At 34.1% G+C, this 12,518-nt stretch overlaps 1 protein-coding gene across 2 annotated transcripts in view; it reads left to right on the plus strand.

The window, feature by feature from the left end:
• Positions 1–12,518, plus strand: part of LOC106469339 (vesicle-trafficking protein SEC22a-like) — a 43,167-nt gene that overhangs the window by 14,451 nt on the left and 16,198 nt on the right. Inside the window, exons 2-4 of one of the 2 annotated variants that reach the window (XM_013929831.2) lie at positions 772–1,038; positions 5,435–5,598; positions 6,621–6,791. In XM_013929831.2, coding sequence (XP_013785285.1) covers positions 857–1,038; positions 5,435–5,598; positions 6,621–6,791 — 517 coding nt within the window. In that variant the 5' untranslated portion in view covers positions 772–856. Of the gene's footprint in view, positions 1–770; positions 1,039–5,434; positions 5,599–6,620; positions 6,792–12,518 lie in introns of both variants that reach the window. The other variant, XM_022398614.1, reaches the window with a different exon arrangement.

A 12,518-nucleotide genomic window follows, 5' to 3' on the forward strand; every position in this document is an offset into this window, starting at 1 on the left:
TGTTATGGGGTAAATTTATGGTGCTATGTATTGGTGTTATTGTATCTAGATTGTTTGTTTACATTAAGCTGTCCAGCTGTAATATTTTCATGTTCTGTGAGAGGGTTTAAAGTGTGCTTTACAGCTATAAATTGAAAAAAAAAATAATAGCTGAGGCTTCAGGATAAATAATTGTAATTCTCTGTTGAAATCTGCAATCACTTTAGAAAATATATATTTTTGATTTTATTTCACATTTTTCATTTCACTGTATATTGATAATTTCATGACAGTTATCATAGAGAAAAGCTTTATTTAGGAGGTTCTAGAGGTTTTACAAATGAAATATGAAAACTGAAAGCTGAAAAAAAAGTATTTTTAAACTTAGTGTGAAAACACCTTTCACTCAGTACTTTACTCAGTAAAGGCTTCGTAAATTTGTAAGCTTTTAGTAAAAATATCTTATTAAATAATCTGATTTTTTTTTAGTGCAACAGACTTTAAAAGCTTGTCAAATTGTGTGAACATGCACTCATTACATTCAGTTATAGTATGTATAGTTTCATGCTTGTCAAGTCAGTCAAATTGACTGAGCCTGTATGCATAGAGTTAAGAATAATTTAATGATTGTGAGGTATACATGTTGTAAATATTTATATTGATTTTTGTTAAAATTGTACTTTGTTTATTGTAAGTTTTACGATATTGTTGTTTTCTGTGTGTTATTATTATTTTTTGCCAAAAGGAATATACGGTCTGAATCATTTAAGTTTTACCTGTTCACTAAACAGGTTTTTATAAAAGAAGAATTGCTATGCTACAGAAATACTTGTGATGTCACACTAGTCACCATTTGTCCCAAGAGAATTAAAAAAAAATGATTCTTTTTGCAATGATTGTACGAGCTCATGATGGTCTGGCGTTGACAGCATCAACAGACCTTGGAGGACAGTTACACAGAGAAGTTCAGGAAGCAAGACGACACATGAAAACCTTAGCACGCCAGGTGGGGAAACTGGATGACAGATGTTCTTTAAAGTTGAATCCACATGTCGTCCAGTAAGTTATCACAATTATCTGTTGCAATTTACTTCATGTCATTTAAAACACAGTAACAAAATGTTTAGTTTAATGAATTGTAAATTATTACTTGAAGTTGGTGCTCTCCCCAGGAATGAAATTTTTAAGATTGTTTTGTGTAAAGAAAAAAATGTTTTAATATATCATAATACATATGAAAATTTTAAGATAGTGTAGTGAGAAAGTACATTTTAAGTGTTCAAAATATGGACTGTTTTATGGTTTGTTAAGACTAATTTATATATAAATAAACAAGTAGTTTATATTTCATATTTACTGAAGAAATTAAAAAGAAAATTATCCCCATAATAAATCTAGTCAGTGATATATCTTTGTACATGCACATTCTAGTGAATGGTACATAGGGTGATACTATTTGAATACCTAACTTAAGGTGATACACTCTAAAAAGGAAACAAATATGTAACTTTAAAAGTTCTGATCACCTCAGAAGTGTAGATTATCAATTGTATAGTTGTTGACCTATAGCAAAACATTGCATACTTAAAAAAGTTACATAAATGTACAAGTACACCAGAAGTCTTTGTAGCCTAAAAGAAAGGATTTTTAATATTTTTTTAAATAATAAGTATTGATAGATACTTTAAGGTTTAGCATAAAAATGAAATATAACCTTAAATTTTTAAATAAAAATTTGAATTGTAATCATTTTTCAAGACTTTTCTGTCAGTTTTTTCTTCTTCTTAACCTTTAAAACAGTAGTCAATTGCTTAGATATTAGTGGCTGTTTTGGACATCACAATATCCAGAAAACAACAAAAGCCATTAAAATTACTTTGCAATAATAGTATTAGAGATTTCAAACAGTACAACTTTGTGTTCATAAGTTCACTTTTTTACAGAGAAATATAGTTTTTTTTTTTTCTAAATGAGTTCTTACTCCTATTTGTCTCAAGGTTTGATGGAAGGTTTATTGCCTTTTGCAAAGTAGTTTAAAAATTGAAGACCTATTTTCAGTGCTAAACTAGTCAATATACACTGAGAGAATGTCTGAAAATCATATTTACTCCAGTATCAGTTGCGAGTGCAAGGTTGGAAGGCACAAGTTATGGATGCAGTCACAGTACAGTTACTCTTGAAGTTAAAGTGATCAGAAAGTGTTTGTTCAAAGGTGTTGGGATCCAATCAAAAGAGGACAAAGAAATTGCAAAGCAGGAGGAATAGTAAGAATAAGATATTGCTCTTGTTACAACCACATTCATTGTCTTCAATTGTTCAGTGATTGACAGACTTAGATATGATTGATGATGCCTCAACCAGTGAAAGTCATAAGTAGTGGTTGAAAAACATTTGTTGTTGTTTCTTCTAAGTGCACAGATTATCTTAGATGACATGAACATGTTGAAAGCCATTCTCACATGCAGATCAAGGTCAAAATGGAATTATTCAGAGCAAAAATAGCCTTGCTTAGGGAAACTTCATGAATACCAAAACAACATTTTGCAGGGGTCAATTCAGGAGGATGATGAGGTCTAAGGATCAGATACTTCTTCATCGTTTCCAATGGAAAAGTAAATCAAATTAACAGTAAAAAAATTTATAGAAATATAGAGATGCAAGTGGTAGAAATATTATATTTCATCATTTTCTGGGATTAATTATGCTTGTATTTCAGTATCAGAAGGGGGTCTGGGCCATCTTTAATGTAACAGGTGGATGTGTTGTGAGTCATGGGTTTGACTTCCACTCATTACAAACAAACTTATTTATTTCCAGGCAGTTGTGGGTAAGGCTCACAAATCATGAACTTAAGGTTTATGTAAAAATACAAAGAATATCACCATGACATTGAAAAGAAATAAATCATATATTTATTTGTAACGCATATGTCACATGTACATTTAATACATGTAAATTACTCACAACAGTTTAGGTAATATTTTAATAATTCCTCCAAGATACTCATTAGGGTTTCTACAACAGTTAAGAACTGATCATTCACTTCAAGTCTTAATTATTCTATAGATGTATTAGGGATTTTACATCACTAGTCTAAGCAAAACGTCAATTTAACTTACACAAAGCTAGTGTTGTGGAATTTCCATGTTGCACTTGTCACAGAAATTCTGGATCAAGTGGTGGATTCAAACTGGACTGCATCTCTGAGCTCTGAAACTTTTGACTTCCACTCTGATCATTCACTTCAATTCTTAATTATTCTATAGATGTATTAGGGATTTTACATCACTAGTCTAAGCAAAACGTCAATTTAACTTAAACAAAGCTAGCGTGGTGGAGTTTCCATGTTGCACTTGTCACAGAAATTATGGATCAAGTGGTGGACTCAAACTGGACTGCATCTCTGAGCTCTGAAACTTTTGACTTCCACTCCTGCTACCCATGACATCAGTCTTTATAGCCGGCAGTCAGGATGTTGGTAGTTTTCCATGTGGAACCATAACTATAATATGTAATTCTAACTTTGGCTCAACTATTTTGCACATATATTGGTGCAAAATCGGTAAATCCCTGCTAAAATCCAGGGTTTGATTCCCTACGATGGACACGGTAGCTAGCCAAACATGACTCTGCTCTAAAACAAACAATTTTGTGCAAAATATTATGATTTCTTACTAATTTCTCAGACTTGGCACACCCTTAGTATAGTGTTCTAGCATAAACATTCGCTTTCCAGGGCTTGAGTTTCATTTTGTGATTTCTTTACTTTCTGCTGTCTTTCCCTTATTGCACCAGACATATTCAAGTCAAGATCAGGCGAATCAGTCACCTCCAAACACACACAATCAATGGATGACAATGAAGATGGTCCTCTTCAATCATGAAGGATAAATCACCACTTCTTTACCTTTGAATTATTCCCAAATGTGATATGTAATATCTCACCCAATCCTTAACAATTGTGTTTTTGCCTCCAGAAAAATACTGCTGACTGTTTCATATCAATAATATCTGTTTTCCAATGATAATATGAAAAGCAAATTTTTCTTCTCTAATATTTAAGCCTTGGAACTTTTCCTTTAATGAAGCACATGTTCTTATAATTTAAATTTCTCCGTTACCTGATTTGGTTATCAATCACACCAATTAACATCAGTACTGGAAGTTTTCATTGCCTGATTAGGAAGCTAATGTATGTTATACTTTTTTATGGCATTCAGTTCACTATAATTATTGCTGATTTTTACCAAAAAATCCTTAAATCACTTGCTATCAAGCAGTTGTCTTAACAATGTTGAAAATAGCCATAAGGACTTCTTCTTCTAAAATATGAAAGATTTAAACCCACCACAAGTATCTAAAGGAGCCCATTTCATCTGTGTTAGTATAAAATATTCCATCTTTCTCTCTAGCCTTGGCAAATGAAGGAAAAAATGTTTGTTGATGGTAGCAGAAAGTGTTTGTTATTCAGATTTCTTATTAATAACTTGCCAACGGAATGACCAGAAAAAATCAGTGGAAAGTGTCAGTCTTTAACTTCTCAGGTGGTGGTTGGGGGATGCAAGAAACCCTCTCAGACTCTCTAATATCTGTTCATTTGGATGATCCATTTTAAAGCAGGAGCTTGAAGCCTAAAATTATGTATGAAAAATTGGTCTATCAGATTTTCTCTATTTCAAAGTTGCACCGAAATTTTGCAATTTCTGTACAATTGATTCATGATTTTAGAGTTAAGATAAAGCATTGAAACATTTTTTTAAAATTTAATGCGTTATTTTTATTTGTTATCAGTTTTTTTACAATAATAGAAAAGATATACAAGTTTGAATAGGCTAATAACATGAGAACTGGAGTTTTCTTTTTCTCAAGAGCAAATGATTATCTTAAATGGGAAAGCACACACTATAAAAGATCCCAGAGTACAAATTACCAACTTTAAGTAAAAGAAGATAATATGAAATTAAAAACATTTTCAAAACTGTAACTTAGCAAATGTTTTAGTAGAAAAAAACAATACTAAGATGTTACATATGCAAAAGAAATTCAAAGGAGCAAAATATCATGTTCAATGAATTTTACAAATATTTTTAAAGCTTCAAATTATGATGTGAAATGACAGTTAGATTGAAAATAGTTTTGTACATTATTGATCTAAGCTTCTGTTGATTCTTTTGATTGTTTTTTTTAAATTCTTTTGGTTTGAATAAAGTAAGTTTTAATCAATACCTTTCTGAATGTTCTTTTAAATAGTATATTACAAGATGTTTATGGCTAAATATTCAGATTTTGAAACTTTATTTTGTCAAGCTTGATAATGTTAGCTAATTCACCCAAACCAGTTAAAATTTAATTATAAAATGTGATAAAAGGTTTACTAGATTTAAATGAGATGACAGTTTTGTGTGATATGAAACATTTTCTCCATTTTTAATATTTGATTTTGTTGAAATTCTAGCTTCATTACTTCCTTGGGTGTTTCATTTATGGCACTTTGTGATCCATCATACCCACCAGTCCTAGCATTCAGTTTTTTAGATGAGATACAGAAAGAGTTCATCACAATTTATGACACTCGTCAAATCAGCAACTGTGTCCGTCCATATACTTTTATAGAATTTGGTAAGGCATTATTTCTTTACATTTTTATTACTTATTTCAATTTTCATTGATCTTTATTAGCTATGTATGTGAACATATTGTAAAATATAAAACTTTTCTTAAATTTACATAAATTTCTTACATAGGGTCGATTGAGACTGAGTTTCTAAAATACACTGTAATGCAAAAATTATAATTGTTTCTTTGTTTAACCTGTAAAAATAAAAAAAATAAAATGTTTCAGTTAAGTTTTCATTAATTTTGGTCAGATAAATGGTTAAGAAAATTACCACAGTATTGATATTTTTCATGAAGAGTTAGACAAAATATTGTGTCATTAAATACAAGTTACTTTAAAATAATGTCACCGATATTTCATTAAAAAAAGAAAATAAGTGTAGGACTACTGTAGGAAAGATAATGGCAGTTAGTACTGGAGTTTTTTCTTGATTTTAACCAATTTACTAACGAAATATCAGATTACTTTTCACTGATGCTGTTTTCAGATTTTGAGCCACAATCAAGTATGAAAATTAAAGAAAATCATGACTTCTAAACTTCTGTTTAAATAATTATGTATACAGTGGCATATACACTAATATGCAGATGAGAGTGTGGAAGAAAATTATTGGGCTAAACATTATTGTGATATCTCGCCAGCAGAACTATCAAAAGAATCCGTTTTTGATTCACATTACAATAATATATGTGGCTGTAATAAACAAAATACACATAGTAAACAATCACATACCTATGACAAAGACAGAAGATTAGCTATTGTTAGAAGAAACATTAGAAGTAAATTTGTAAATGTACATAAATTCAAGCACAAGAATGTTGTCTTATACCTGTTCTTGTTTTGTTTTTAATAGAAGTTAAACATTGTAATGCAAAGGCTTTAGCCAGGGTTTCTGTACTTTTTAAAGAAAAGTAATTCAAACTCCAAGATATACACAGTTAAAAGGATTGGCAATTATCAAAATTTTTGAAACTCGCATACTTTTACAATGTGATATTAGACTTTTTGTCCATATATTTTTTAGATAGCTATATTCAAAAAACAAGACAGCGTTACAACAACCCAAGATCTTTAACAACGAGATTAAACCTTTCAAATTTAAGTACAGAAATTCAACTTCGACCACCTCAGCAGATTGAGTTGTGTGACATCACTCCAAATCATCACAAGGTTACACCACTTGCTCCATCTAGTGGTAAGTTTAAGTAATTCATATATTACATTTGTTGCATTTAGAAGCCTAAGTAAAAAGTCTAGCAAATATTCAAAATTTAGAAATTGCACATTGGTCATATGTGGTGGCTAATCTGGGATTCAAAACAATACTCATCAAAGGTAATTTTGTCAAAATATAATTGCATATGTTCCTTTTTGTAAAAGGAAATTCAGTGGTGGATTAAAACCTGTTTTTTATGTCTAGGGACATGGATAATGTTAATTTTTTGAAGTTACTTCTAAACATAATATTTACTGCATACCTTGGAAGTTCTGTCATGTATCATCATCATTTTAATATCTTGACCTTTGATTGAAATTTCATAATTGTAATGTTTTACATTAAAATTCCATAGTTTAAACTGAAATGTGTTAACCAGCTGTTTTGTACAAAATATCTGTTACAATTCATAATCATTTGGTATGTTTGAAGTGAATTCAGTGATTCAACAATTAGTTGGACATTTTGTTGCTAGTACAATTAAAGATATTTCAGTAATGCATGAAACATCAAAGTAAGTGTTCTACATGTGGTTGAATACATTACATTAAAACAATTTTGAACATGTAAGTCAGCAAATCATGTGAAAAACACAATGATATAAATTCTTGATGAAACAACATGTATCAGAACTATATTTTGACATTGTTTAGTAGTTTTTAGGTAGTGTGAGTCTACCAAAAATTGATTGCTTTTGGGAAAGGTATGTAATAACCCTTTCTGATGCAAAATATTCATATACACAGAGAATAAAGATGTAATCAGGTTGGGAATTAGAATGTCCAAGATAGGGATATCCTTTATAATTAAAAGCATTGGAAAAATGTGGTGGCTTGTAATAGGTGGAATCTATGAACACAGGCACAGGACAGTGACAAAGGCTTTCCACGTACCCCAGTATAGAACATAATAAATAGAAAAGGATCTCTGTCTGGAAAAGTGAAAATGGTCATGTGTACACAAGTTACTTCCACAACATGTCTTTTCATCCATCACATATCTCAAGTAACTGGAAAATGAAATGGTTATTCATACTATTCCATACAAAGATATACTGGTCACATTACTATGGGATTTTGTGTGATCAGACTGTTGAAATTATACTGAAAGCAAGCAGGGAGGAGTACCGTCCTTTGGAAGAAGCCTCATGAAGAAATGTTGTGCAATGTGAACTATGCTGCTGGGCTATTGTAAAGATGCACAGTCATCAGATAGTGCATGACCAGATGTGCTAATATGTGGACTGTAATGACATGGTGAAGTTCCAAAACCATTTTTGATATGACATACTCAACCCACTGTATGAACATTTGATTTGACATGGAAAAATGCTTGTTCATATGAAATACTGCTAAGTTTGAGAAAATATAGACAATGAACTTATTCTTGTACCATCTGTACATAAAAGTTTATTAAATCACCATGCACGTAAAAAAATGTTCTTTTATACAGAACAGATCAAAGAATGAACAATACCAGTGTTTAAGTCTTTTAGTCTTTAGCCAAAATGTGAATGAAAGATTTAGCTTACAAAATAGAAAAGTGATTTAGCAAAAGAGCTCATGCTGACTTACCTTTAATTGGCTTATGACAGCAAATGATACTGTTTTCCACTGTGATTAAGCTTGTTTTGAATATATATATGTAAGAAATTTCTCAAGAACAGTCATCTATATTAAGTGACTATACAATTTCATTCTGATACAGTACTTTACCTCCACTCATATAAATAGCTATTCTTGTTCAGTGCTGCCCTCTATATGCACAAAAAAATTCACTTGCCCCAAGCCTTGAGCTTCCACACGTATGTACCTTACAATCGATTGATACAAATGCATCTCGTGTACAAATCATTGTGTGACAACCCTCCACAAATAAGAATGTGATACACTCTCCTGATGCATGTAACTCCCTCTATTTGATTCTACTGAACTATCACTTTTTGTTTGGTGGTACTCATGTCAATACTTTTTTTTATGCTCTTCAAATTTAATCAACTTCGTGATTTTTTTCTAGTTATTATTCTGAAGTGGATTTTTTGGTTTTTTTCTTCAACAGTTAATGACTTTTCAGACAACTTATTTTCCCAGTTTTATTTTTATTTTTTTTCATCAAACACTTGTGTTTGATTTTCAACTTTACACAGTGAATTCCGAAGTTCAAGTTACCACTTTGGATATCATAGCTTCTACTAGCACACTCACACAGGCTACTGGTGGGGTAACTCATCTTTGGACTTATCAGCTATCATCTGCTGTAAGATTGATTGTTATACAAGTCAATCTGCTTCTCCTGATCTTGTCCATATTCCTCCTGAACATGCTAAACCTATTTGGGTTGACAAGAGTTTTGACAGCCTTTTTCTGACATCTGATTTTGCTGTGTCTTCCTATACCCTACTGTGGAATCAGCTAGGCCTGATGTGCCTTTTTTAGACATGATTTCTTAGGTATGTTCTATTTTGTCCATTTCTCCTGATTTCGTATGATCCCCATCCTTCTTTGTTACAGGATACCTCCTCCTCTCAGTATTTGGTTTTTCCCCCCTTTCCCAGATATTAGGGTTCATGCTGAGTATTTTGTTTCTTTCATGGTTAATGGTGTCAGCATGCCTCACCCTCCACAGACTTTGGAGCAGTTTGCCTTGGCCTACCATCTCAATCACCAAGGTGGCACCCATTCTTGCTCCCTTTGTGGTTAGCACTCGGTATTCATATTATTGCATTCAATCTTGATGTGGATCAGCTTTCCCATCCAGGTAAAATTTATCTGATGGAGTGGTCTCTCAATCTTCTTGTTTTCCAGTGGCTATGCCTTTAGTGGGGTACTCCTCACCTGTATGTGTTTGCCACATCTCTCAGTACCAAATTACCTTTGTTTTGGTCTTTGGTTCCTCATCCTCTTACTCTAGCTGTTGATGTTTTCAGTCAAGATTGGACCAACAAATACCTGTATGTTTATCCTCCCATCTGTCTTCTTCATGCCATGCTATTCCATGTCAAGTCCTTCTGATCACTCCTTACTGTCCAGCACAACTACGTTTTCCCACAGCTGCTCCTCTGTTACATCTTCCTCTTACTCTATCCCTTTTCAGTCAACCTCAGTCACCAGCATTTCATCCAGCCCTTTCTATCCTTTGTCTTCACACCTGGATTTTATCCAATCACTGGTAAGGAGATCTGGTTTGCCCCAAAGGTTAGCTTCTTCCATTTGCCATTCCTCTAGGGATGTTTATCAATGTAAATGTAACATTTTCCACTGTTGGTCTTTGGGTCAGGGGTTTTCACCCACTAGACTCACATTTCCTCATATTACATATTTCCTTACTTGGTTCTTTGATCAGGGGTCTTCTGTTGTTTCCTTGATCATGGGTTATCAGGCTGCCTTATCCCACACTTTTTGGTTTTCTTGGTACCATAAAGCTTTACTTCTCCATCCAGATTAGTTGTCCACCTCAGTGTGCTGTCCTTCCGGATTAGAATGTTAATGTGGTTCTTCAATGCCTCACTTTGCCTCCGTTTGAACCACTGCCCTTGTGCTTGATTTTTCCACTTATCCCATAAGACTTATTTCCTCCTCCTCTTAGCCTGTGGATGTCATAGGTCAGATTTATTTGCCATCAATGTTTCAAGTACTCTATATCATTCTCTATATATTCTCCTTTATCCGTATCAATCTTTCCTTACCAAACCTTCAGCAGCTCGGGAGGGTAATTCCTCCTTCTCACTGATTTCCATTCCTTTTTCCACTTTTATCCTCGGTCAGATCCAGATATGCTACTATGTCCTGTTTATGCTCTTGGTTATTATGTTGCCCACATGGCTTCCTACCCATTCTTGCCTATTCATTCCTTGACATCCTCTGTATGTGACTTCTCCTTCCACCCTGACCAGTTGGGTTTGGCTTATAATTCGATTGGTTTATTCTTCCTTATTGTCTTCCCATGCTTTGCTCCAGGTGTCTTATCATCAGATCAAGCACCTTACCCTTTCCCTGGTGTTTCATTTTTGTTGTTCCTCGGAGGAAGTTCTTCATTCGGGCATGTGGAGTACTCCACCTACGTTCATATCTTACTATCTGCATCAGATCATTGTATTTTGATCTTTGGGTTATTGTCCCCATCTGTAGCCATTCTTCAGACTTCAGTGAGTCTGTGACTGGGTAAGGTATCTTTTATATCTATATCTCTTCATTTTCAGGGTTTTTTCCCTTTTTCTTTTTTTAGACTGTTTGGACTCCACTCTGTAATGACTGGTGCCTGACCAGGCATACTTAAAAATAGTCAAGCCATGTAAAGCCATGATGACTTAACAATTATAATTTCCATGGCCACTAAATGCACACTGCTGAGATAGGGTGTTCAAAAAGATCGCTTGTAGATTTGCCCTTGCAAAATATTTGCTTTATTAATATGCCCATCCCAGACCATACTCACCCATAGACTACATGGGTAAAGCAGAAGGGGATAGCTGCCCATCCTTACCATGCCTTAGATTCAATAAATCAGGTGTGGTCTGCTTTTCAAAATAGGGTTTTTGTTGTCACCCGTTGCACTGTTTCAGGTGTTGTCGCTCCTCCGGACTCTCCCCCTTTTCTTCCAGTGGAGTATGGGAGTCCTTACCACTTTCCAGTTCCAAGCCACTGGGGTAGTGGACTATGGAGGCATCCTCCTGAATGTGATAATGATAAAATATACATATAATTATAAAACCATTCAGTTGAGAGTAGTGTGGGGGTGTTCTGCTGGTGTCCTCTACTATGTATAATTGGAGTCAGCCATCAAAATTGCAGTTCATCTCTTCAGGTGGTGTCCTTCATCCTACCCCCTACATGGATGTCGGTTTCTTAATGGCCATGTTTTGGATTTAGAGCTGAACCAATCAACATAAGTCCTGACACATGTATTACAGGTGTTTCTATTTCTTCACTCAATTATACTCTTGTTCCGTCATCCATGTTGTGGGTCACAATGGAGGCACTTTGAGATCAATATGATTCTTCCTCTGACACACTCCCTCGATGATTTTATTATACCATGGATGGTATTGCACAAGAGCGGTTTTTATCAATTTGTTTTTGAGTGTGATGGTTTACATTACAAAGACATCTTTACAATACTGGAAGTCAGGTTCCCAGATTGGTCAATCAATTTCTCAAGTTGCTGTCATGTGTCCTGTTCATAGATCAGAGGGTACAAGAATCCTTCCGGTCTGCTGAACTTGAGGTGAAGACGGTATGATCCTATTTCCTACGCCCACATGGAAGTCGATTCCTGGTGGCCTGTGTTTTGGATGTCAGTTCCTGGTAGCCTGGGTTTTGGATGTAGTTGACTTGCCATATACAGTTTGTTGCACACTAGCCACTCTACTGCTGGAGGCACATCCTTTTACTCTCACCCGCAGTGATGTACTCTAAGGAATTGAGATTCCAATATCTTGTGGTTTGGATCCCTATCCAACTATTGTTCTCTCCCTTTTGGATGTGCTCCTACAAATTTCTGCCCATGTCTGCGACACATCTTTTTCCACACTGGGGGAAGAGCATACCTGGTACAGAAGTGGTGCGGTCTCTCACATATGATCCTCTACTGTGGGGATCTACTCTTTTAGGATGTCCTTTGGACACTTTTGAAGGATGCTTCTTTCTTTTCCTTGCACCTGTCCCTCCACCTATTCAATGTGGGATTCTAGCTATTTATGTGAGTGAA

The sequence above is a fragment of the Limulus polyphemus genome, unplaced genomic scaffold, assembly GCF_000517525.1.
Source record: "Limulus polyphemus unplaced genomic scaffold, Limulus_polyphemus-2.1.2 Scaffold96, whole genome shotgun sequence".
Lineage (NCBI taxonomy): Eukaryota > Metazoa > Arthropoda > Merostomata > Xiphosura > Limulidae > Limulus > Limulus polyphemus.